Source organism: Tympanuchus pallidicinctus, unplaced genomic scaffold (assembly GCF_026119805.1).
Source record: "Tympanuchus pallidicinctus isolate F22 unplaced genomic scaffold, pur_lepc_1.0 scaffold3, whole genome shotgun sequence".
In the NCBI taxonomy this organism is placed as follows: Eukaryota; Metazoa; Chordata; class Aves; order Galliformes; family Phasianidae; genus Tympanuchus; species Tympanuchus pallidicinctus.
The window spans coordinates 25,703,065-25,729,162 of record NW_026294747.1 but is presented as its reverse complement, the minus strand read 5'-3'; the positions used below and the strand labels follow the sequence as shown (position 1 = coordinate 25,729,162).

Genomic DNA, 26,098 nt, shown 5'->3' with positions numbered 1-26,098 from the left:
TTTTGTTTGTTTGTTTTTTCTTCAGAGCATTTTCTAATCAGAGGAGGTGCAGATGATGTTTGATCTACCAATCTGATATCATTTTTCTGGCAAAAGACTTACATCAGACTGTGTAATCTCATTCTGTAACTCAGAACATGCTTTTATCGTGCCACATCCCAGACCAGTTGAATTCATTATCTTCCCAGTACAGCATATTCATTTTAACTACTGACATAAGAATTGCAGTGAACTCCATTTGATCCAAATGACACACTACTACCCTCCCTGATGGGTATTTAATGGCAACTCATTAATTCATCTTTGGTGAGATCTTACACAATGATCTTGTGGAAATTTCCTGCAAAACAACCCCTTCCCATCCCTGCTCTTGTCATCCAGCATTACAATTTCATTCCTCAGTTACATCTTGCTAAACCTAACCAGCAGTCACATCTCACACAGGAGTTACACTGAAGTATCAGACCTGTCTCGTAACGCAGTAATAGCATTATGAAACACAGTTTGGGCTTCTGCAGTGCCCCAAAAAGGCTGCTGTCAAATGCAGACATTTTGCAAAGACTCACTCTGGTTAGGAGCTCCCATACTTCCACAAGCAAAGCCTCTCTCCCAGTAGCTCATGAATACAGCTGTCACACGTTTCTACTGCTAGCATTAACTTTTGTCTTCAGGCAGTCCCACTCCAAGCACAAAATGCTTCCCTGTTAATTACTTCAGTGGTCCCCACATCACCCTCAGATTTATTGACTTTAAGTTTCCTGTGGAGCTTGCTGTCCAAAGACACCATTTAAAGCCCTTTTGCTTATCGAAAGAACCCTGATAATCCCAGCACACAATAAAAGCAGAGTAGGGAAAAACTCTTATCCACAGAAAACTGCAGTGAGCTTAAATCTCACAGGTACTTTCCCCCTTGTTTTGAGAAACAAAGACCCAAACAGTCCCCTCAGTATTTCAACCTGCTGCAAGTTAGCCACAAAAAAAAAAAAAAAAAAAAAAAATTGATTCAATGAGCAACAGCATAAAAGATTCAGCTTCAGGATAATTGATCAAGAATGTACTCTTCAGTTGCTGAATTGCTAAGGTAGCATATGTACTAAAAATGTTTAGACAATATTTCCTCTTAGACTGAGCAGTAAATCTGTTTGTGACATGGAAAGACAAAATCAGACAAGGTGTTGAAACAGATGCCAACAATTTTATACAAGGAATGTCATGGCTGCTTTCTTTGTGCATTAACATGATAGTAAAGGCTCATGCATAAACAGCACACAGGGCACAGCCTACAAACCAAGAACACATTGCTTGCCCATTAAAATAATAAGACGACTTTGAAGCACACAGTTATGCCGGATGTGCAGAATGTGTTTTAAAGAGAGGATTTCTACCTACTCGTGCCCTCTGTTGGGCAACTGTCAGTTTATGGCAGACTTTGCTTATTAAAATGTTAGAAAGTCCCCAGAAAACTTGGTCAGTACAGAAGGTGTCCTGGAAATCTTCAAATCTACTTCCATGCGCAGGCTGGATGTAGTTGCGAAGGGGCAATCACTGTACATTCTTTCAGAGACAAGTGAAAACTACTCCTTACAAGGAAAAAGTCAGAATGCTTGTTCAGAAGATAAAGTCTTTTATAGCAGTTAATTTAATAATACAGGCCTAAAACAGGTTGTTGGGCACTCATCTACACAAGAGCACATTTAATAAGCTGGGGAAAAAATACCACAGTTTCAGGACATTGCATCAAACTCCAGCCACTCCAAGAAGAGACAAGTCTCCTGTGGTAGAAGTATTCTTGACTATATAAGCCAACAACAAATAATTTTAGGCAGTTCAATCCACAATGGTCTCTTACTTCTTATAACTGGAACCACAAATCCACAGTACAAGACAGTATTAATTAGGTTAAGTCGTGGTTTTGATAATAAAAAAAAATAAATCAGTGAATTCAATGCGGTCCTTTAATAAAAGGATGAAGTCCAGTGAGTGCCAGTTGCTAGGAGCAAAGAAGAAAGGTTACCATTTTCCAGGTGGATTCGCAAGTTCATATTACTAGAAAAAAAAGTATGTCAAATCTGTGCATTTTCTATACAACCACGTCTGAGAACCCAGAGGTTCCATAGAATCAGAGATCTTTTTCAAAAGTGAGAAAAAAAGAAAAATCACAACCCAAGCAAATCAAACTTCTTATCTCAGAATTGCCTACACAACTTGTTCTCTTGTTCTGCTCTGTACAAAACTTAATTGCGACAAGCTGGCAAACCTGAAAAAAAAAAAACAAAACACCAAACCTGAGTATATGAGAACACTGCCAGGGAGAGCAAGACCCTGCTACCTTTTGATCTGGTATTGAAGTCAGAATGGCAAACTCGGAATGCTTTGCCTTGTGCCATATGATTTGCTTTACCTTTAAAAGCTCTACTGGTCTCTACCAGAGGATCATTTCAACTTAATACCTCTTGCACTGCAAGACCACTGTTCATGTCATAGCTCAAACAAACCTTCTAATGAACAGCCAGGAGCACGGCACATCCAGATGCAGGGTTGCTTGAATTACCAGGTGTAATTCATACAATCGGCGTTGGAGCTGCCTGTGATTTCCTGGCAACACGGAGTCCAGACCTTCCTCATCATGTAGCATCATGATCAGAAAGACATTCCAGAAGCAGAATCAGAAGGCTGTACATCTGATTCAACATAGCAAGGAACACCATCATCCATCATTTGAACTAGGAATACTCAAAGCTTCATTAGCCAACTGCATTCTTAATATGCTAAATTATACCTATATATAGATATACATATATAGCTAAATTGGAATAAAATATACTGGATTTTGGTTTGCTCATTTACAAGGGAGCTCCTTCCCTTCCCCAGTTAGTTTGAAATTAAAACCTAACAGCTGAACTGAAGTTCATTCCCAGCATTCCAAGATGGACATAATACATGAGAGGAGGCCAAAGACTGGAAACATGCACTCTGGCTGCAAAAGGTTAAGAAGTGAAAGGGAGACCAAATATTTTCATTTGTAACCCTGAGAACATAAGGAATTGCAAAGATCTGGAGATGAGCCTGGGGCTAAAGGTCACCAGGCTTTTTATTGCAGTTAAAGCAGACTCGGACTGGGTGATCCCATCCACGGGAAGGAACCGCTCTGCGCTCATGAGAGCACTCATCACAGAATCCCTGGCCACAGGCCCGACAGTGGTGTTTGGAGAGCTTGATGCTGAATTCCTTCCGGCAGTTGTGGCAGTGCAGGATTTCATGGTCTGGTACCCAGTATGCAGGTCGAGCAGCATCTTTTACCAGACCTATGGAGGAAGTGGCAGGGGGAGAAGCTTTGTGAAAATAAGCATACGAAGAACACCTCCACACCTCCTCTGCTGAAGGTGGAAATCTTCACACACCACAAGTCATAACACTGCCATTATGGGGAATAAGATCTACTGACACTACCTCAATGTAACAGATGGACAGAACAGCCTAATGGGTAATTCCACCCCTCCTCAAAGGAACAGACTGTTTTTCCTTAAGCTCTGGCATCTTCCCTTACTCGCACTCTTTCAGAAGTTGAGACAATTGCTTTTTCCTAACTTCAGTTTCAACTGTGGCCAACAAAACAGTCATCCAGCCAAACATTCAGAAACAAGTGTGCTATCTAAACTGAGGAAGATATTTACTCTTTCTTTCCTTGAGTTAACCAACGGGCAGCCCACACAGCTGATGGTGGGACACACCGTAGGCAAAATAACAAAGTGATGATACGAGCAGTGAGTAGGAGGAAATTCCAATGACAGAAGATTCAGATGAAAGGTGTTTGATGACATACCTGAACTGCTACCTAGCATATGAAACATTACTGACCACATTTCCATCATTACAAGCTTGCACAGCTCAATTCTCAGCTCCCCCAACAGAAGTACCAAATGACAACAGTTTCCACGAACACACTTGAAGGCACTCTGCACCTCTAGAATAAAATCAAGCCTGACAAAATCTTTCCTAATTGGCCATTCCTTAGGGAACTGACTAGTAGGTCACTGCAGAGATGCATCAGGGCAGCATGAATTATTTGCAGTTTACACACACAGGTTGGAACTACAGGGAGAAAAGAGAAGGTACAGACTGAAGAAACAGCACGCTGAAAATCAAGGAGAAATATCAGCTCTAGAACTCTCAACCAACAGTGGTATCATAGTGGAGATGCAAGTGTGTTGTAACAGTATCTTAAAGTTTAGTCTGAAGTTTTATCTTATTAAATCAATTAGACATAAGATTTATCAAAAGAGAGCAGAGCTTACCTAAGGGAATGTCCATGGCTGTCACCACTGCTCCAAGAGTGTTCTGCACAGCTTCCCCCACCTTCCTGGCAATAAGTGTGCCCCCTTCTTCATCTGAAGGCAGCTCAGCCACATCTGCATGGCACAAGAATAAAGGGCTCAGTGTCTACTTCTAGCACAATTTCTGCCAAATTCCAGTTCATTTGCATCGCAAAAACCCAAAAACAGCAAACCCAAGCTCTTGCTTGGGATCTCTCCTCAGTCTTTATCACCTAAATCCCCAATTTTTGATTGCAGAGTTTTCAATTTTATTGAAACACAGAAAAAAGTACAAAACACAGACTACTGAATCAGCAGCATCTCTGCTCTGATGGTCAACTCCGCACCATCAACAGGTGTTGGAAAAAGGAAGCAAAGATCCAGTGTGAAAGTAACTCTATCAGCGAGTGAAATATCTGATAACTTGTTGCAAGGGTCATCTTCCTGCCAAAAGTCATCAAGCTCTTGGGCTTCGATACTAAAAACTCTAAGCCAAATCCAACTTGAACTACGCTGTTCACACCCAGTGAGAATTGCGATCCAGGTGCCAAAGATAAAGACTTCAGACCATCCATTTCCCAGGGATAATTCTGTCACAGTCAACTCAAAATTACCTAACTGGATGCCCCTGTTTTCATAGCAGTTGTCACACACGCGCACTGGTGCTGGTCCCCAGCCTCGCTCAGGCACAGGACGGGTCTTGGAAGAACAGCCATCACAGAAGCCCTCTCCACAGGCCCGGCAGTGATGTTTAGTGTCATTATCTTTAAAAGGCGTGTTGCACTTATTACAACTCTGATCAGGACAATGTAGAAAGAAAAACTGTTAGCTTGTTCTTCCATAAGGTTCTCATAGCAGAAAAATAAAGAGCAGAATCCCAGGATGGCATTACTCAGACTGAAATTGTGATAAATATAATTACACATAAGACTTGTGTAATGTCAGCCCCATATCAAGGAAGTGACTCAGGTGTATATACAGCAGATAAGACTATAGGTTGCTACGATCCCTTCAGTCACAACCACAAATAATTACAGCCACATCATGTGGGGCTGAATGGTGGGTACTAGGTCTCATTGGGTTGTAAGAATTCAGAAGGTTTTTATCACTGAGGTAGTTAACAGTTTCCTTTACGACACAAAGAATCACTTTCTAGTTCAAATGTTGGGTCCAGAACTGTGCAACTGGTATGAAACCAGAGTTAAATCTCTGCACTTACAAAAATGCACTATCAACCATAAAAGCGAGATTTAAGATATTGATTCTTTGCTTTTAAGAGCAAGTTCATGCTAGCTAGGATTTTTAATGGTGGTTCTGCTGAGAGAAGAGGTAACAAGAAGAGAGAAAACTGTTTATATGGCAGGGCTGGGCAGAATCTCTGCTCATTCTTCCTCTGGCTAAGTCAAGAATGGGAAAAGTTGAAAGCAATTCAGTTTTTCCAAAACTGTAAGACAAGGACTTGGTGCAGTAAAACAAGTAGTATTTGGAATATGCAAAATGCAAAAAGATAAGGAAAAAATTTTAGCAATGCAAAGCTTTTCTCTATAGTATGGAAGTAAGCAGCTGCTACTTACCAGGATCTGAGAGTTGGGTCTCCAGTAAGCCGGGGCAATCTGGTCTGTCAACCAAGAGGTCACAGCTTTCGTGGGTCCCAGGCTAAGTTCAGATACTGATTGTGCCATGAAATTCATCCCATCCAGTAAACGCTGGGCTGCATTGTTGTTGTCTTTCAGAAAGCCATCCGTCTGGAATAAAGCAGACATTAATTTGAGAATAAACTCAGAGAAACCTGATTTTTTCCAAAGGCAGATGGCTCCACTACGCACTGCTGCCGTAACACTGGGCAGCAGGCATGATAAAAATTTCACCAGCTCCACTCCGAAACATAGTTGTAATGGTGCAATATTCATACAAAGTACTCATGAAACAGTTAACCTGCCAGTTTTAGAAAGCCAAAAAATGAGAGAAGTCCCTTGCAAAGGTTCTTCTAAACAACACAGAGAAGAGACCTGCTCTAAGAGACCTGCTCTAACGAGCATGGAGCCATTTTCTCCAAAGTACAGAATAACCACCACACATGCTAGATTCAGAATATCCAGCAACCAGACTTACCCCTGGCCAGACATGTTCAATTTCTGTCCTCACCACAGTATTTACAGGATCTTGGTTGCCAAACCAGTACTGTCGGCTGCGGTACACCACTCCACAGTTGGGGCACTCAATCACATATCTGCAGGAGAGTATTTAAAGGAAGACAGGTGATCTCAGTGAGATACTGAAAGTCCAGCACACTAGGCAAAGTAGGAGCAACAGGCAGCACAGAGATCTTAGCTGCAGTACTCACCCTGACCAAGCATATTTGGCAAGGCCTAGCCAAGGTGAGTCAGTGGAAGCAGAGGTCTTTGGCACCACGCTAACCTCCATTCCTCGTTCATAGCAGGCCTATAACATAAAGGATCAATCAAAACTGCATTCTTTGGAATCCCAGACACTAGGTATTGCAGACGTTTCATCACAAAAAGCATGCAGTTGGCTTATAGTGGTCTCCACAACAAAAAGGCCACTCATTAAACCTATGAAAGAAACCACTATCAGTTATTACATCTGGTAAATATCTCTGCTGTACTGAAAACCATGATGATGGCCAAAAATCTCTCTTATCCTGTGCACATCCCGCAGGAAAATTACCTAATATCAAGCAATGGGCGTAAGCAAGTAAAGAGAATAACTGCATAGAAGGATAACATCCCCCACGTTTAGAGCAGGTGGTCTCTCAATTTAGCTAGCAAGGTGACAGTTACTTGTAATGATGATGATCTTTAAGCAAAAAAAATACAAGCTCAACAGGAGTTAATTTTCCTTGTCAAAGTCAGGGCAACTCTCCCATTCGAAGTAATGCAAGAAAACAGGCCCATGCCTGTGATGTTCCTCATTCATTGAGGCATCCTTTACTTCTTTATTCTTCAGACTCTGTTGTTGTCTCTACTCACCTTGCAAGTATAGACTCTGTTGTCATACTGGTGAGAGTATCTGCATCGACTTTTGGATTCATGAGGGATTCCTTCCTTTGTGTGGTTCATGCTCTTCTTACAGCCACACCTGAGTATACAAGAGCAAGCCATGAGCTGACATTGTTAGATACTGAACAGAGGTCACCAAGAGTTCATTTATGTTACTATCTTGCATTTGTATAAGTGTTAGACCCCAACAACTGTACATAAAGCAACACTGTCACATATCTACTGCTGAAAGACAGCCTGTTTGGAAGGAGCTGTAGCAGCTGTTTTGCAGTACAAAGCAACATCACACAACAATTTAGTGCAGAAAACAATCACTGTAACCAATTTTACTTTCACGGATAATTTTTAGTAGGACAAATCAAGCTTGGAAATTGGCCAGAACAGTGTTAATACTGCAGCCTTTCTAAAGAGCTGCTAGGAATTCTCTAACTAACATAAAAAAGTATGAATATAGCACTACAGTATATTTGAGAGAGAACGCTTCTTCAGCCATAGTAACATTGTACTGCTATAGTACTTTACAGACTCAGAACACTTGCTGGCTCAGACTCCAGGCTTTTTCCACAGGGCTACGAGCCAGACTCTATTCAAACCTGAGGCTTCTCTTGGAAATAGTCACAGCGTAGTCCTGTAATGATGTGTGCTTTAATAGTATTTATTTAATTAAAAAAAAATCGTAGGTGTCAGGTCAGATTTTCTTAGGTATTCTTTCCTTCTAAGCCCCATGTGCAGTTCTCAGTCAAGTTACTCATGAACCAACTGTGGAAAGGATATGGGCAGAAGAGGTCTGTAGCAATTCACAAAAATAGAGTAGGCAAAGGCCACACATCATATGCAGCTGGGACACAGCAATAGCAGCCATCCAATTAACATGTGTCTAATCTCAGAAGAATTCTGTCTGGGAGTACTACCTGTTATCAGATATGTCAGTTGTCAAAACATCTACAGCAGCAGAATATAAAGTTCCTGTGACCAGAGCAGCACTGTCTTCCATAAGAACAAGAGTGCTTTTGTCATCCACTTACCCACAGCTGAGACACACAGAGGAGCACGTGAAATATTCATCTGGAAAGAAAGAGCTATGAGCCATCTGGTCATCAGGGATTTCCCCACTAAACCGGTCACTTAGAGCCTATGAAACAGAGAAGAATGGATGAAACTGGAATGGACTGAGAGCCATACAAACATTTTACAAAAATTTTTCCCCGCAAAAGAATGGGCGATTCTTCTGAAAGCAGAGGCAGAGAGGGCACGCAGCTAACAAATTCTGTCTTGCTAACCTGGAAACTAAGACAAAAATTAGAAACCAAGCAAGAGAGACAATTTTGTGCTTGTATTGAAATAAGCTGAATGCTTCCAAAACACTCACTGGTTAAAACTGGGAGACACCTCCAGAGGTAATCCTATCAAACACCCTGCTCAGGCAGGGCCTTTCAGAACAGTGCCCAGGATCAAGTCCAAGCAGCTTTTGAACATCTCCAGGGAGGAGATTCCAGTCTTTGGGCAACCTGTACTACTACTCAGTCAACCTCACAGCAAAGAAGTGTTTCCTAATGTTCAGATAAAACCCTGCATTTCAGCTCTAGTCCATTGCTTCTAACTAAAAAGGGCCTGTACTGTGGAAACTTATAGGAGACTTTGAAGATCCATGTACATGTTAGAAAACAGAACATGAGGAAATGTTCTCTGTCCCTCAGCTCAAACTGCTGCCTTGACTTTTCCTCTGGCTGTTTGAATAATTGTTCTTCTCTAGGCTGGTGAAACTACAAAAGCAAGACAAAGGGATTTACCCCATTTCTTGGGGAGCACCTTAGCCTTGACAGACAAAGATTTTTCAGTTTTTTTGGGTGTTATGACAAAAACAAGTAGATATGTAAGCACTGGCAAAGCAATTTTCTGATTTCACAAAACTTCAAGGAAATCATCAGTAAGATCTCTTTCAAGCTTGACTAATACTGGCCAAAGGATTCAAGAGTTACAGGGGACGGACAAGGATGTCAAGCAAATCTTATGCCCTCAAGAAGCAAAGCAAAAATGTGAGTTTGTGTTCGGTAGCGATGTGAACACAGCAACCATCTTAAACATGAACTGAGCTGTACATCAGCTGTACCCAATACTTCCTTCCTTGACTATTACAATTAGTTTTTAGAAATTCCAGTTTTATTAACCACTCCAGCTGCTTTCCCCCTGTAGACTGTCTGCACCTAGCACAAGGAACTGTGTATATGCTACCCTGATGCTTCCTTCTGCAGTTCAGCTAACTCAAGTACCACACAGTTGGAATCACGTTTCAGCGGTCGGAAGGCCACCAACACTGTCACCTTCTGCAGATATGCTCCCGGTGACCCCATCCCTGGCTAACAGGGATGCTTTTCCAGGCCAATAAGAATACGCTGCCAATCAGGCAGACGTAGCAATATGGAGAAACCCGTAGGCCAAACTGCAAATTTTTAAGACCTGAAAATCCCTCCTTCACTCTGGCAAGGTAAACCTTCTAAGAAAATTACCAGCTCTTCTCTCCACCAATTCCTTTTCACCAGCATTCTGATCTGATGCTGCATTCTAAAACAATACAACATTTGGCTTAATCCTATCTGGTTTCCTAGCTACTAACACATCTCCTTCCTCCTTTTTGCCTCCTAGCCCTTGGGTTACACTACACTCAATGCTATGTTTTGCAAACCATTAACTCCCTCTAAGTTACTTGTGTTCTCTCCCCTTGTGCTGAAGAATTTCACCAATAATTCCTTCTGGGCCTCCTGTTTGTAAATTGCTGTCATTATATGCTCACCACTCACAGCATACTGTTTGTTTTTTCTTCTCCAGTAAGTTTCTTCCCAGCTCGCTTTTTTTGCTTTAACTTCGGCTTGCTCTTCAACTTCTCTTGACACCACAGGGCCTCAGTTATGGTGGATGGTTCTTGCTTTTTGTTGGCTGTTTTTATTATTGTTGTTTGCTCTTTTAAAGTAAAAGCTACCTAACTTACTTGGTTGTTACACAAAATCATTACCTTCAAAGACTTGCTTTATTTCCAGATATCTGCCATTCTATTACACTGGTTCACTTACTCTAGCTTTATTAGCTGCAACTAACAGTTACCAGCAACAGTGACAGGAATAAAGATCATAATGAACTGATCTCCAAACTAGAGGACTTACCTTTAATGCTTTGTAGATAACACCAGGCTGTCTAGGTGACCGAGTTGTATTGTTCTCCAGCTGCTGCTCCACAGCTCGCCTAAGTCCAGAGAAATCTGTTGGAGGATTGTATGTCCTTGTTCCCTTGTAATGAATTGAGCTGAAAGCTTCAGGAAAACAGCTTAACTTCCGAAACCGATCTTGAATGAGCTTCTCAGGAACTTCAGAAGGATGATCTGTATTTAAAAGCATCAGGAAGTACATAAACAACTGATGGTTTAAAATACACATACTTAAATTGCACAGTATTTTCATATGCAACACTGCGCTAGCTCTCCCAATTAATTTTTCCAACACATCTGGATTGCAGCTATCATTACATCTTGTAAGTAGAGAAAGAAAAACAAAAACAAAAAGCAGATTCTTTTCCAATATGCAGTTTTAGATTCTAAGATCAGGTTCCATAGAGACTACAAATCCACAGGTAGAACTGGAACATCTAGATTTGGAAACACAGAATCAACTTATAACATGATATAACACAAGTCCATGTCAGCACACTTGCTATACTAAGTTACAGTCTGGTAAAAAGAGCTAGCAAGCCCTAGCACCTGATAAGTGGAGGACATGAACCTTATACGAGCAAGGAAGACTGAGTCTCCACCAACCCTCAGTACAAGGTGAAGTGCTTTATAGCCTGCCACAACAGTTCATGTCTGATGGAGCTGACCACTGTCTTCTGCCTGTTGTCAAGCACCTACTGTACATATCAGAATAAAACAGGTTTCTTCTTCCCTGTCCTGAAGCCATAAACACGCTCATGTCACAATTATCTGTCAGGATGGATGGTTGCAGCTTGTTGCAAACCCACATATTATAAGTTTTCTTTCCTATTTCTACCATGATCAGAGTGATCATGAAAACTATTATTTTTTTTTTAATCCACTCCTCTGACTTTTCACACAGGAGCAACGATCATTGTGAGTCACTGAATTTGACCTGACAAAGTGTCAAGCTTCAACAACTATATAAAATTCTCCATTGCTAATAAGCAGCCACATAGCAAAAGAAACTGCCATGGCAGGTAAGTTAAAGATAATTAAAAAGGCACTCAGATAATCATCATATAGAATTTCAAGTTCTAATAGCTCAAGATCTCACCAGTTAGAAAGGCCAAAATGAGAGTGGGCCAGCAGGGAGCTATTGTGGCATTACACAATAGAAGACTCCCAGATGTTCACAGGTGGCAGAACTGAGTCTTACTGCAAGTTCATTAGGGCTTTTGCTCAAAGAATCAGAAATGGACAGAAGGAATGAAGAAAGGTTTCACCATATCTTTTGAAATACAGAAGAAGTGAGCCCAGGAGAAGAAGCTTACATTCCTGCATAGTCAAAAACAAAAATCTACCTTGACATGCCTGAGTATATTTCACTCAGACATGCAAACAAATAATTGAAATACACATAATCCAGTAAAACACAAGTTAAGTTGAAAGCATTGGTAAAGAACATTGAAAGTGATGGGAATAATACTGTACCAGTCCTGCTGCTTTGTCCATGCCAAATACGCACGCAAAGAAAATGGCATCAAACCATCAACTCTGCACTACCACAATCTCAGTCCCAACCTCATACTGGCCTCATAATCACTCTGACTCACAGAATTTGAAAGAGTAGGTTGAAGGTACTGTATTGATACTCATCAGTTTTACTATTCTTTCTCTTCCCAGTATCTACATATATTCTGGCTTTTTGTATTGCCTTTCTCCTCCCCCCCCCTTTTATTTTTTTATTTATTTATTTTTTTTTTTGCAACAGGATCTTCTATATCCCAGCCAAGATCCCAGGGTGTCAATTTTCATCTTTGCCTGACATATCACCCACACTCAGGATCATGCATTATGACCCCTCCCAAGGCTGGCAGAACTCCCATCATGACCAGCCAATGCCAACGCCCAGCTGGCTAAGAGGATTATTCTAGCTGATCTAGGATAGTCCACCATTATGGAACGCTCTGCTGTTGCCACAGCCTGGCTCACAGACTAGAACTACTGAGAGCAAAACTCAAACCACATCTGCTACGTGGTAGTAAAGAGCACTGAATATTCAACGCAACCTGGTAACCTATTGATAGCATCTAGCACATCAGTTTTTACTGCCTACTTACCAGAGCCCAGTAGCTTGGTGTACACAGTCTCATGGAAGATGATGACACCTGGACCCAAAGTTGACAGAGGAACATCTAGGCCACACCGGGCTGTGGTAGCTTTTAGCTCCTTGGTGAAATGTTTTAAATAAGCCTCTGAGGCATCACCAAGGAATTTGAAGAGATCATTGTGGAGCCTGTCAGCACGAGTACGGTAGATGACAAGGTCAGAGATGGCCAGGACCTTCAGCAGCAGCCGTGTTCTCTGGCTGAGGTTCACGGTGGCCCCCAGGAGGCCCTCTGTATCAATTACCACCACTTTGCGGACAGGGTCATAGGCTGCCCAGACTCCGACCGTGCAGGACTCTTGGGCTGGAGATGTCTTGAAGACTTCCCGGCCATAGAAGAAAGCGTGGTTAAGGGTGTGAGACTTGCCATCCCCTGTGTTCCCAAAGATGGACACTACCTTTAGATGCTGGTCAGGACTACAGTCCAGTTTCTTAATAAAGTCTTCCTCATTCCTTACCTTCAAAAGAAAACAACAACATCAACAAAAAAGAAATATTATAGCTATGCAATTGGAGCAGACAACTCAGACAGCATAGCTGGTTCCAGGATTCCTAAGACCAATGAGTGATTACTTTGTGTTCAGATTGTCTGAAGTTTTTGAAGCACTGAGAATTCAAAAGCAAAATACTAGAAAGCAGCTTTGTAACACATACACATCAATGGGACATAGGCAGTTTCATCACATTGCTGTTCTGAAGGTGATGCCTCACTGTAACTGTCTGCCTCTACTGTAATGTCACCTAGCTCACCAAGGTAGTCTCTTTTTAGAGATAAGAGCTAAAACCTACTGCCAAGCCTGCCACATCTACCTGAAGTGTGGCAGATGCCCCCAGTAGCACTGGGCTCCTGGCAAACCTCTGAACTCAAGCGCAGAGCAGTTAAATGCTCTCGTCACTTTATCTTGCACCATTCAGAGTCTGAGCACCTGTTCAAGGAAAAGAAGCTCTTTCCTTTGTTCAGCCATGCAGCATCAGACACTGCCTCCCCTTGCCAAGCACAGCCTCTTAGAGGCTCTCCAGCTGGCAAAGCCTGGTGGGACAAAAAGGAAAACGAAAGCAGCAGCAAAGCTGTGCCCTGAAGTCAGGTGACTGAAGAAGGTCAAACTGGCTTTTGCAAGTGTGCCACAACAACTGCAATAATCCATTTCATAATTTACTGTACCGTTTTTTCAAAAAAAAAAAAAAATAAAAACCATACAACAACAGAAACAACTCTCCCATGACAAGCACCATGGTATTTACAATCGGGAATAGAACATTTTCTGTTCAGATACTAGAGCAACAGGAAACAGATAAACCCAGCAATGAAACAATTTAGGCCTCTATATGGGAAACTCTTGTTTTCCTCACAGAGTCCTACCTTGACTATCAAAGATTTCATGTTTCTAGTTATGGTTGCTTAGCACTTGATGTTCCATCTTCCAACAAGCTTTTACTCCACATACTACATGACAGAGAAAAATACGATGATCATTTTTTGAGGATTTGAATGCATCTCCACCATCACAATCCACATCTCAAGGAATCCGAGGCAGCCAGAAGGCACAGACTTCAGACTGCTTCAGTGGCTGGAGGTTCCTTGGCTACTTGCCCTCCACCCCCTCAGCAAGCAGTCTTGGCAAGTCTCATGATACCAGAGCCACACAGGCCATGAGGTAATGAATGGTTTCTTCCTGTAAGTTTATTCTTGGATCTCTAAATGAGTTTTAGGCTCATCCAGCCTCTGGTCAACTCCAGAGTCCAGACTTTGAAGGAAAAAAATCACAAAACAGCCAGTGCACCAGGCTGTGGTTGGGAATCGTGTTCAGAAAGAAAAACAGCAGATTGTGGAGCCACAGTAGCTACTGACTGGCTCAAAGCATTCAAGACAGTCTCACAGTGTACAGAAGACAAGGAAATAAAGAAATAAAAATGCTTTAATTATAATCTTGTATCTGTGGGAGGCCATGGAGACACTCAAAATTTACATGCATAAGAGAGGGTCTGCTTTTTTGGTAGCTGTGATTATTGGCTTGTTATCATTACAGTAGCTGAGATGACAGGTTCAGTTTCAATCAGTACCTCTGGAGATGCCTCTGTCGATAAAAGCAAGTTCTTGACTCATGAGATAGCTCCAAAAAACAATCACTGATGTGGCTATATAAAAATATCAGTGTACATAAGCAAAGAGGAATATGATCAAAAGCAACATAATCTGGACCTCCTGCCTCCCAAACTTCTCGCCAAAAGGGTGGCAGGCTTTTTGCCACAGTTGGTGTCTGATCAGACCTAATCACTCCAGTAATCCACTCTCTAAGCAGCACAAGGAAATGTAAGTCTTCTCCCAGGCAGTTTAAACATAGGCAGAGCAACAGCTAAGATTGTCTAGGCAGCACTGGTCACTATGCTGATACCAGGTTGAGAGAACATCTGCAAAGGGCTAAGTCAGCAATGCCAAAAGATAAAAGAACCACAGAGATAAGGGTAATTTGCAAAGCATTCCCACCAGTAAGAAATGCGAGTCAGCTTGCACAAACTTCACTGGATCTGAGATGGTCCCAGGCCAAGCTAATGCAAATCTTTACAACACGCATTGTTCAGTCTGCTTTAACAACAGACCCTGCCAGAGCAACTTAATGCAGAAGAAGAGTTGGGTTGCTGAGCCAGAGGGAGAGTTGATTCTAGGTCAATAATCAGCTGACTTCAAGAGCAATTCAAACATCACCTAGGAGCACACGAATACACTGAAGTGCAGCTCGTACAATATCTCATAGGCCTCTAATAGCTGAGAAGGAACTCAGACGAGAAAAGGGTGCTTTCCTGCATGCTTTATCAGCTCTCGGGCCTTCCTGAGTAGTGGTTGCATCTGGATGTTCACATCTGACATAGAACCAGTAAGCCTATCCTATAGGGGTTGTCAACCTCTTCGCAACCTCTGTGCGGTTTCATTGAGACCGTTAAAGACAGGATGGATGCAATACGTGTGTTGAAGCACTTGGGGCTCCAGTCCTATTTCTTCAGTTTTTCCCCCTCATCTCTAAAGAACTTTGCTGGATACCATCTTCTGCTGCATGTGCAGAGGACTCACACTTCCATCGCTATTATGCTCCCCTGCTCAAGAGCTCCACATCTGACATGAACAACGGTGTGTAAATATGAGAGCTTCCTTAAATTCCATAGCAGTGACAAACAAGAATGAAAACTTTGTACATCTACCTAACATGAGTCATCTCTCTTCTATTCCTTTTCTATTTCCCTGAAGTATTTTGTCATTTTCAGTGTCAGAGACTCATTTACACTTCTTGTTATGGATCTTAGAAAAAGATTAGCTTGTAGAAAGAAAAGTTTCTACACTGTCACAGGTTAGAATCTTGGTCAGCCTTATTTTCCAGCTTGGACCACATTTCTTTCACGATTGTCATTTGGCCAGAGTTGAATCAAACTGGAAGTGAAGGCTTTCAGCAGGAAGAAATGAAAGCTTTAGACTCCTCTCTAAAGAGGATACAAAAACCTCACACCACAGTGCTGTGGAATGCATTTAGATCTCAATCCTCCTTGTCACTCATACTCTGAGATGCATTATGTCTAACAAAACACATTTCCTAGCTCCAGGCCATAGTAAAATTAGAATTGTTTAAGAAAAGTCTAGAAACAAGAACCGATAAAATTACATTCCTGACCAGGAATTTCTTGGAAACAACATTATTCAAACAATAACAAATTAAAGCTTAGGAACAAAACACATAAAGCAGACCAGAGTTTCCAAAGACCTGTACTCATACAACTTTAGCTCTGCCTCTGGGCAAAACACATTAAGTGAATCTGACATTTTTAACCAGTTTTCTCCACTTAAAACTATTTATGAAGCCTTAACGTTGGCTGGCATTCATGGAAGTGATGCACAAAACTACAGCTGTGCCACGATGACACAGCAGTTGAAAATAAAAATCTAGGTGCATGCCTAGAGGTTGAGGTCTTACATATTAATTATAACACAATATTATTTCACCCAGCAAACTCTTAAATATTGTTACCATTTTTATTTTCAGTAATCTCATTGATTGTCAAAACAACAGTGGGTATTAGTGTTTTCAAGATCACAGTCCTACAAAGCCTCAGGACCAAAACCTGGGTGAGCCAACACTGGATGCAATGAAGGAAAATCAAAGGTGGGGACTGACAAACCCTGAGGATTTAAGGTGAGATTCCAACACTCCTCAGCTGCTTACAGTTTTGGATCTCATTCTCTATACTGGGTGCAGGTCCAGCTCCAGTGTAAAAAGCACTTATGTCTGAATTCTAAGAAGAAATTTTTTTGGACCCACTGATTTTGCCTTGACTGCAGTACCAGCCATGAGTTCTTTTGGGATTTGTTCTGTTAGGCTCTGTACTCATCCATGAAAACACTGTTACCCAACTGAAAATCCTTTTCAGACAAAAACTATCCTGTTCCTTCCCACAGCTCTGGCACAAGCTGGGCAGTGACACACATGGGTTTGTCCAAAGACAAACAGAACAAGTTTCAACATGACCTACAGGTCCCTGCAAAGGGCAGTAGTCGTCCCTTGGTGAAGCCTTTGTCTAACAGGACTCTTACCTGTCTCTCTTTCAGGAAAGAGTTAAATCCTGCATATCAAACCTATCTGAGGAAATAGGCTATTTCAAGGGCTTTAAGACAGGATACATTTGGGGGGAGGGGGAATAAAATAAAAGCAACTTCTATATGTGGATGGGAGGTAATTTAATTTTATTGGAGCCCTCTCTAACCCAATAGGGAATATTGACTGAAATACTGTTTTTAGCAGATAATTTACCCTTGTAGATAACAAATGAGTTGAAAAAACATCTGAAAGCAGATGACTATACAAAAGCCCGTAAGGTGTTTGCTAGCTGAAAGCCTACATTTTCCCCTCTTCCTTTTGGAAGATCTCAAAATTAACAGACTTCAAGGTAAATGTAACTGCAAAATAACATTATTTCAAGAGTGTCATTGAACTCTTACAGAGAACTGTAAACAAAGCAGTAGAGATCATTATCCTGTTCTCTAAGTTCTCTTTCAGTTCTGTCCAGATGTTCACTTGCTCACACAGTTACCATCCTCGTGTCATAGCTGCAGCAGCAGAGGCACATCCAGTTGGACAGACATGCCCAAAAGACAGCAAGTCAGCGAGTTGCAGCCATAACAAGTAGCTTTGCTAAATACTAAGCATAATTACCTGCATGGACACTGTGATACCGCTGTCTCTGTTACAAGGGGAATTTAGAAATTTACTTACATTATAATTGCACTTTCCAGAAAATAGTTACTTATTTTCCCAACTGCAGGGTGTTTTGATGGACAGGTCAAGGGAATGTGATCATCTGCCTTTATTTGATCCCAAAGCAAGGCAATAATAAGCCAAAAGAAAAGTAAAAGGTGCACTATAGTAATATCTGTGTCCCAGTGACTTGTACAAAGCAAGATGGTGCAGGAAATGGAAGTGGTAGAGGGGCTGGAGGAGAATACTCTGCCAGATCCCTTGACTTAAAGGAGCTGAGCATTTGTTGAATGAATTACTCTTTTCCTTCCTTCTAAAATCACTCTTCAAAATACTGCTGTAGGTCTGGGGAAGAAAGAGCACTCCCAACCTACTATTGCAAAGTAGTCATCCGACTGCTTTATTCTGGGGACAGACAGCTAGCGCACTGAATTGTAGAAGATGGAACTGCAAAACTGCTAACACAGCAGGAAGGGAAAAATCCCAAAAGCACTTTTGCAAGAAAAGCTCTCCGAAGTGCAAACAGGAGGAATTCATCAATAGTACAACAGAGATCAGGAATACAAATTACAAGTTCTGATCCAATAGATCACACTGACCTAAAAAATACAGATCCTTCATTTCTTCTTCCTCCTTTATATCCATGGCAAATACACCAGCTGTGATTCTTCTGGCTACAGGACATGGACTAAAATCCCAAGAAACCCACAGGAGACAGTAAAAAAAAAAAAAAAGAAAAAAAAAAAAAGGAGAAAACAAGAACATTTTCCCAACAAGTTGAGCAAGACTGCAAGACTGTCATAGAAACTAGCAGTATGTGTTAGACAAATGTTTGGGGTTTTTTGTTTGTTTTACTACAAAGGCAAGCAACAAAACATAAACCAGCTCATACTGACCCACAAAAAACACTTCACTAGAAAGCGTAGCTCCTAGTGACTCTCCACTGTCTCATTTCCAGGGCTGGCCAGGCTCAAGTCAGGAGGTAATAAGGAAAAAAACAACAGTGCTTTCATCAAGTTTACAGCAGGTGCAACAGGAGCAAAGCAGGCAACATCCTGAGGACCTATCATTCAGTACATGCAACTTCCTAACAAGAGGTGACACAAAAAGTATGGACTGTTACACTGTTAGAAGTCGGTTATTGTACAGAATGCTCTGTATTTAAATAAAGGCTGTGGGTCATTTTGTCATCTAAACTATCTGCAGAGCAATAGATAGATCCTGCTCAGTATTTGCTGAGGGAAAGAGCTTAACCCTTGAAGTGTCTAACCCTGCCAGCCAGAATAAAAAGAACTCAGGAATGGGGCTGCATCCAGGAAACGCAGCTATCTATGCCCCGCTACCTAAAGAAACACAGATCAGAGGGGATATCACAATGCAGATCCAGAAATAAACATATGGTCCTTTCTCCCATATTAATTACATTACTGGGGATGTTAAAGACTTTTTTTCCCTGTCTCCTTGATAAGACAGGTTGCAAAGTCAATTCATTTTATTTTCTTTGGAACTCAGAGAATTGACAATTTTGTGTAGTAGAGAGTTTCTAGTCAAATATCAGTAACTCCAAGATACACTAGTAACAATCAAGCATTTTCCCTGTCTGCTCTAGTCGACAAAAGACTTTTTGCCATTTGCATACATCACACTTCCTCAAGTACAGCTTTGGACACAATGTTACAGCACAAGCCACTGATGGCACAACAACAAAGTTCTGATCCTGTGGTAGCTCTTGACATCTGTCCCCCAAGATAAAGCTATCAAGTTGTTGCTATGCCTCGTTAAGCATTTCTTCTCTCTTGCTTCAGAAGTAGCAGCAAGGAGCTCACTGTACAACAAACACATAACTCTCCCCTCTATTGCAAACACGTTGTATAAAGACCAAGAAGAAACAGTTGCTGTTCCAGAAACTACATAAACATGAAGTACAAGGAAGAAACAAAGACCAGTGTAAAAGTATCACGGCTCAAACTGAAGATTCCAACCTCAATCATGAATTCATTGTTGCATTTTGTTCCTTACCAATGTAAGTGTAAATAACATTTTAAAGTGTGAAATAATTGATTCTCTAAGTTCTTTAGAGAAGTGCCTCCCAGGTGCAAGGGACCGACCTAGTGATCATACAATGGGGCTTGTTTGAAAATTAGCAAGTTTGAGGCAAGAGATGAAAGTGGGCACCTCAGCAGAACAGAAGATTCAGTTGGGGAGATTTACACTCATAAGCAAAGTAGGCACAGATTTGGTATTTGTTCTAACATAGCAAAAAAGGAGAGTGGTGATGAGATCAAAGGAATTGACTAAGGAAACAGTCACCACAATATCACATAGAAGATAGAACATGTCCAAAACAATTAACAAATGGATGCTGCAGTTATCAAGAACAATTAGACTGAAGTGTCAGCTTCAGATATGTGACAGACAAGGCCAGAAATGTAATACTGTGCAAAAAGAAACTGCAAAACTATAATATAGCCTGAGGAAAAAGACCAAGAATGGGGTCCAAACAGCAAAAGATGCCAGTTCATAAAACATGGACAAGAGAGTTTGTTTTTTTCCAGTTCTAGAAGAAGGAAATATCAGTAGTATAAGCTAAGATGGCTGGGGACTCAGTCACAAGACATAGTGCTGTGTGGTGTGTAAGACAACAGCAGCTGGACTCCAGGAGGAACAGCCTCTCTCTGGTTCTTTTACAGATATGCAGAATGAGCTTGGATTTAACCTTCAGAAGCACTTCCTTAACAAGAGATAATAAATCTCTTTCTGAGGCACTCAGATACAGTGCTGTGATATGAACAAAGCAGCCTGCACTTCACAGGGATAAACTTAAGCTGATCAGTTCTCTCCAAACTTCTGCTGCAGAAACAATGGTTTGAAGTGGGACCTTTCCCACCCTGAAGTGAATTTAAGCAAGTCCAAGAACTCCTCAGCTTTTTGAGCTTACAGTTATGTCTGCAAAGTGCAAAAAGCTCAAAGCTATCCCTGAACAGGCTAGCACATCTACACAACATGGCACAAAAACAATTATGCAGAATGATGATAGCTGAATCAGTGCTGTGCTGAGATCAGGATAACAATCTCTACCTCTCAGCTAAACTAATTTACTCCTTATAGATGAAGTTACACCACTTCTGGAATTGAAATTGTTGTTGCTGACACACTGTAAACATCCTCCAGTTTCAGAACCACCAGCTCCCAGAAGCCAAGAGGAACTATGAGATGGGACACAACTTCTTGAGCTGAAGAACTCCAAGTTTCACAGGGTAATAAAGAAATCTCTTTGTCCTGTGTTTCCACATAATTGTACTACTTTCAAGTAGTGTACACCAGCAAGTATCTTGACCAGCTGCTCTTGCTCAGAAGCAGAACCTGTTCTGCCTAATTTTGTAGGACTACCTGTGAGTATTTGCAGAGCCAATGCACCATGAACAACAAATAAGCTGTTTCCTCTCCAATTTCCTAACAAACTTCAAGTTCCAAAGGTCAGAGAACAGACAGTTGAAGATAGCTGGACTCCATCATTCTGATAAAGCCTTCTCCTGTCTGCCCAAGCTTATAAAGCTGCACACCCTCAAACTCTAAATATCCACATTTAGAGTTATTATGGCTTTGGGTGTTTGGTGGTTTTTTTTGGTGTTTTTTGTTTGTTTGTTTGTTTCAAACCACTTTTGTCCAAAAAAACTACAGACTTCCTCCACAGTAATCAGGTACCATTCTGCTAGCACAAAAAAAAAAAAAAAAAATGAACAGAAGATGACTTACCTACAGCTACATTATCTGTTCACTATTATTAAGAGCAAAAGATGCTACAGAACATGTCATCAGAGCTAATCATCTGACATCTGAGAATAAAGGTTCTCATGCTCACTAGCAGAAACACCACCATAACAGCAAGAACTCTAAGTTCCAGCTGCTAGAAAATATGTTAATTGAAAACTTACAAACTGCTTGGAGACTTGGCTGTGAGCCATCACATAAGCAGTCAGCTGTGAGAGAGAACATCACTCAAGATGGAAGAATTGACACAAGACCTCAATAAGAAGCAAGATCATTTTCAGAGAGCTTTTTCAACCCTGTTCTGATCAAGTTGTTAACACCTTATAAAGGACCATTATAGTTCCAATAAGGAAGTTGGCTTTATTGCCCATGATATTTAAATAGTAAAGCACTTGTTTGCAAGATGTAGCCAAAGGTCTGCCCCAATAAGGCTTACAGATTCATGAGTATAAAAATAACTTAAAACAGTACAACCAGAAGCAACCACAGCTTGTGAGGAGTCCTCCAGGACAGCCCTGTTCTAAGGCATTTCAGAGATTGCTCTAGAAGCTAGATGAAGACTATTGAAAACCTGCATCTTGAAGAGATAACTGCACCTGCCACAAATCATATGAAAATTTATGTGTGCTTAGAGGAAGCACACGGTTAGGATTGCTTCTAAACCTGAAACTCAATCATCCAGTCCACAGTTACCATCATTCTTTCTTCCCTTAAGCCTCAATACACCTATTTTTTATGACCGGCAGCATAAACATGTTAAATTAAGGCACAGATACAGCCACCAAGTGAGTATGCAATTTTATTTCAGTGTCTCCTGAATGAGGTTTAACAACGAAAGTTGCAAATCAAGCCAGAACATGAAACCAAATTTTCAGTTGGGTAATTAACTGCTCTGTGACTTTTACATGCTGCTGTTTTTACAAACAGAGCGTTTTTACATTTGTAAAGTGCTTATGCTTACCAAAAATAAAGACCAACAGAAAAATGAAGTAAATGCATGCACTGCCTGCTAGACCTTAAAATAAAGTCTCCTGAGAAGCTGTTCCTAGTTCTGTGTCTATCATTACAAACCAGACCCATACCAAATGGATGGCCAAAGGCTAACAAAGAACATTTGTGATGAGCAACATTGCTTAACCAGCATCTGTAGGATTCACCTGGTCCACAGTCATGATTCCTTACCGGACCCTTACTTCTACTTGATCCTGTTCTTAACCATCAGATGGATTTACTGGTGGTGAAAGAGGTAGTGGGGTGCTTCCCACTAATGCTGCTAGGTACAGTGCCCACTCCTCGTCATATGTCACATCTGCTGTCAGCACTCCCATTTGCACTTCCCATTTGCAATCCTCTCCACACAATTTTGTTCAGGAATGACTAACACCTTGCATGTAGAGTTCTTATTTTAGTTGTGTATGGCCCAGTACAGTCAATTCTCTCACCAGCTTCATTTGCCAAGTCTCAAAGGAGGCTCTTGCCACTCAAAAGAACAAAAGAATTCTTCATGAACTTGCCTTTCAAGAAACCAGTGAGCAAGGTCTTACGCACTGGGTCTCCTTGGCCCAAGACACTCATTCAGTGCCAGGAACCAGCCATTCACAATTTGTCACTGTTGCAGCCAGTAACACTTCAAGTATTAATCACTCAACTCCCTAACACAGCAGATGAAAAAACAAACAAAGGATCTCAGCTGTCAAACAGGCTACAGTACCTCTTACCTGAATCTCCTCAGTTTCATCCACCAAGAGGAAACTCACAACTTTCTCAGCCATCTTCCTTCTCCTGGTCTCCTCATCCATCTCCTCCTCTTCCTGCTCCTGGGCTTTGCCAGCATGGTACACGGTGATAGGGTGCTTCCTCCTGTTCCCCCCAGCATGCGTTCTCTTCTGACATTCTACACAGAGGTTGATTTTGCACACCTGGCACCTCACCGCTGCTATCTGCCTTGATCCCGTCATGCTGGAGTGCATGATGTTCCCATTGGCACCTTTGCAGGAGTCACAGTAAGGGACATGGCCAGGCCTTATGCGGGTCCGTTCATGGTTCCGCAGCCTTTCTGGCTGGTGCAGCTCCTCTTCGCAGCGCTGGCACTGCAAGCTCCTGCACTCATCACACTCAAAGACTGCTTCATCTGTCCCACTGCAAACGTAGCTCTCCTGGCAGAGCAGGGCCGTGTTCTGGCCCTTCTCTGCAGTCTGTGTGTGGGCGCTCATCTTCAGATTTCTTCAAAGCAGCGATCTTCCCTCCTGGTTGTGCTTTAAGTAACAATATGGGGGAAAGTCAGTTCCAAATTCAGTATTTTTCACAGGGGAAAGAAACAACAGGAATTCTGTCCGTACTTAATTTTAAGTTACTAAGAGACGTTTCTGTGAGATTCACACATACAACTTGCCTTCCTGGGAGCTCTCTCAGGCACAGGTGAAGTTCTTCTCCCACCTAAGCTGAAAGCATGCAGTTGGTTTAATTTGTTGTTATACACAAATGCTGGCACCTGTTCTTTCACTCCATTACTTGCTTTCAGCAGTAGGACAAAACCAGCCAGGTGCCCCTGGACAGATGAGGGCAAGGATTTCCCTAAAGCAAAGAGCAGACAGAGATGTTAGTAACACAGAAGAAAGAAAGGCATTAGAAATGCACAAGTACATATATATGTACACACGGGGTTGTGTCAATACTAGAAAATTCTTTCACCCCGAGCTAAGCTCCTCCTTCAGAGTTCACAGTATTTATTTATTCGCCGGGAATTTCCCGATGCGCACTGCCAGCCCCAACTCTCCGCACATCCCGGCGGTGCCGAGCAGCCCCGGTCACAGGAAGCCTCTCTCCCCTTCCCTCTCATCTCATCCCATCCCTCCCCCGCTGCCTCACGGCCCCCGGAGACGCGCCCGCCGCCTTTGTCTGTGCGCGCCGCGCTCCGGGGCTCGGCCTCTCCCTCTGTCCGCAGCCCCGGGGCGGCGCCGGCCGGGCGGCGCGGAGCCGGCGGCCCCGTTGCGTAACGGCGGTGCACCCAGCACCTACCTCGGGCCGCGGCCGGAGCGCTGCCGGGAGCCGCGCCGCCGAACAAAGGCGACCCCGAGCGGGGCGCCGCAAGCCGGGCTATTGTTTACAGTCCCGCGGCCGCCCGCCTTCCCCTTCCTCCCCCTGCACCCGGTGACCAAGGAGTCGGCTCCCAGCCGCCGCTTCCTCCGCCCCGCCTCGGCGGCCGCGGGGCGCCCGCTTCTCTTCCCCCGGCGGACGGGGCGGGCCCCGAGCATGCAGGCGAGACGCCCGGCGGGGCAGGGAGGGCAGGACCGGGGCGCCCGCCGCCACCGCCCTGCGCCCGCTCCGCTGTTGTCAGCGGGATCAGCTGATCGCGGGGATCCGCGGGCTTGTTGCTCACCGCGGAGACAGGAAGCGGCGGCGGGCACGCCGGGAGCTGTAGTCCGGCCTCACGGGGCGCGCCTCGGCGCTGCGCCTGCTGGGAGTTGTAGTGCTGAGCGGCCCGGCCCGCCATCTTGTCCGCGACAGGGCGGCGACGCTGCCCTCACGTCGCTTTGCTTTATGTACGTGGCCTAGGAAGGCCTGACGAGGAGCAGCGCTTGCTCTTCCTCCTCTCAAATAGATTTTGGCTGGCTGGCTGAAATGCCAATGGGTGCTCAATGGAGAAGGATCTGAGGCTTCACTTCAGCAAGCTGACACATCAGTATCCATAGAAAGGCAGCCAGAAATTGCTCTGCTACTTGTTCTAGTGGTCTGGTTGGATACAAATTATTTATAGGAGTTAATTACATAACTGGATATCAATGTTGATAGCAGTGACAGAGACTGCACCTTTTGTGAAGTACTGCCATTTCACAAAACTCACAGCACATCCAGTTCTAACACCAATGGTAGCCAAGACCTTCCTATGCCCTTCTGCATCACCAGCCATATAGAGTGGATCCACTGCTCTTCTGTGTGTCTCAGTGATAATGAAGGCAGGAATGGGCTGCCTAGAGAGGTGATGCAGTCACTCTCCCTAGAGGAATTCAAGAAACATGTAACATGGCACTGAGGGATGTGGATGGTGGGGATGGGTCGGGGGTGGACTTGATCTTTGGAGGTCTCTTCCAATGATTCTATCATTCTAAGATTGACATGATGTTCATTTTCCCTAATCTCCCTCCTACTGTTACATTGATACATTTATGATCAGTATTTTGCATAAAGGATTAATCAGAAAAATTAACTGAATAGTCTGATGTCTGTAGGAATAAACTGTCATGAGCCAAACACCTTCAGAGTGAAAAATGTAAAGATTGTGCATATATTCAATACAAAGGAAATTGAAACTTAAATGCTGCAGCACTATGGAAAGCCAGGGAGCCAAAACAGTGAATTTGACGTCTAAAGGATCTTCCTCAAAGTGTCTACGTTCAGACTTCATA

The 26,098-nt window shown here is 42.7% G+C and overlaps 1 protein-coding gene across 3 annotated transcripts; it reads right to left on the bottom strand.

Annotated features, from left to right (window-relative positions):
* Positions 1 to 1,175: 1,175 nt before the first annotated feature.
* On the bottom strand, positions 1,176 to 25,042 carry ZFYVE1 (zinc finger FYVE-type containing 1). Of its 3 annotated transcripts, none has more exons than XM_052694022.1 (12): positions 24,711 to 25,042; positions 23,411 to 24,266; positions 12,638 to 13,142; positions 10,492 to 10,706; positions 8,359 to 8,465; positions 7,304 to 7,412; positions 6,658 to 6,755; positions 6,426 to 6,543; positions 5,888 to 6,058; positions 4,928 to 5,108; positions 4,296 to 4,409; positions 1,176 to 3,305 (listed from the first exon to the last, which is right to left on the bottom strand). In XM_052694022.1, exons 2-12 carry the CDS (start codon positions 23,903 to 23,905, stop codon positions 3,073 to 3,075), a joined length of 2,346 nt encoding a protein of 781 aa, XP_052549982.1. In that variant the 5' UTR covers positions 23,906 to 24,266; positions 24,711 to 25,042; the 3' UTR covers positions 1,176 to 3,072. The 3 variants fall into 3 exon arrangements, with proteins under 3 accessions (XP_052549982.1, XP_052549981.1, XP_052549983.1); XM_052694021.1 differs by lacking the exon at positions 24,711 to 25,042 and having other exon boundaries at positions 23,411 to 23,947; positions 24,085 to 24,532; XM_052694023.1 differs by lacking the exon at positions 24,711 to 25,042 and adding an exon at positions 24,384 to 24,532.
* Between the last annotated feature and the right edge of the window lie 1,056 nt (positions 25,043 to 26,098).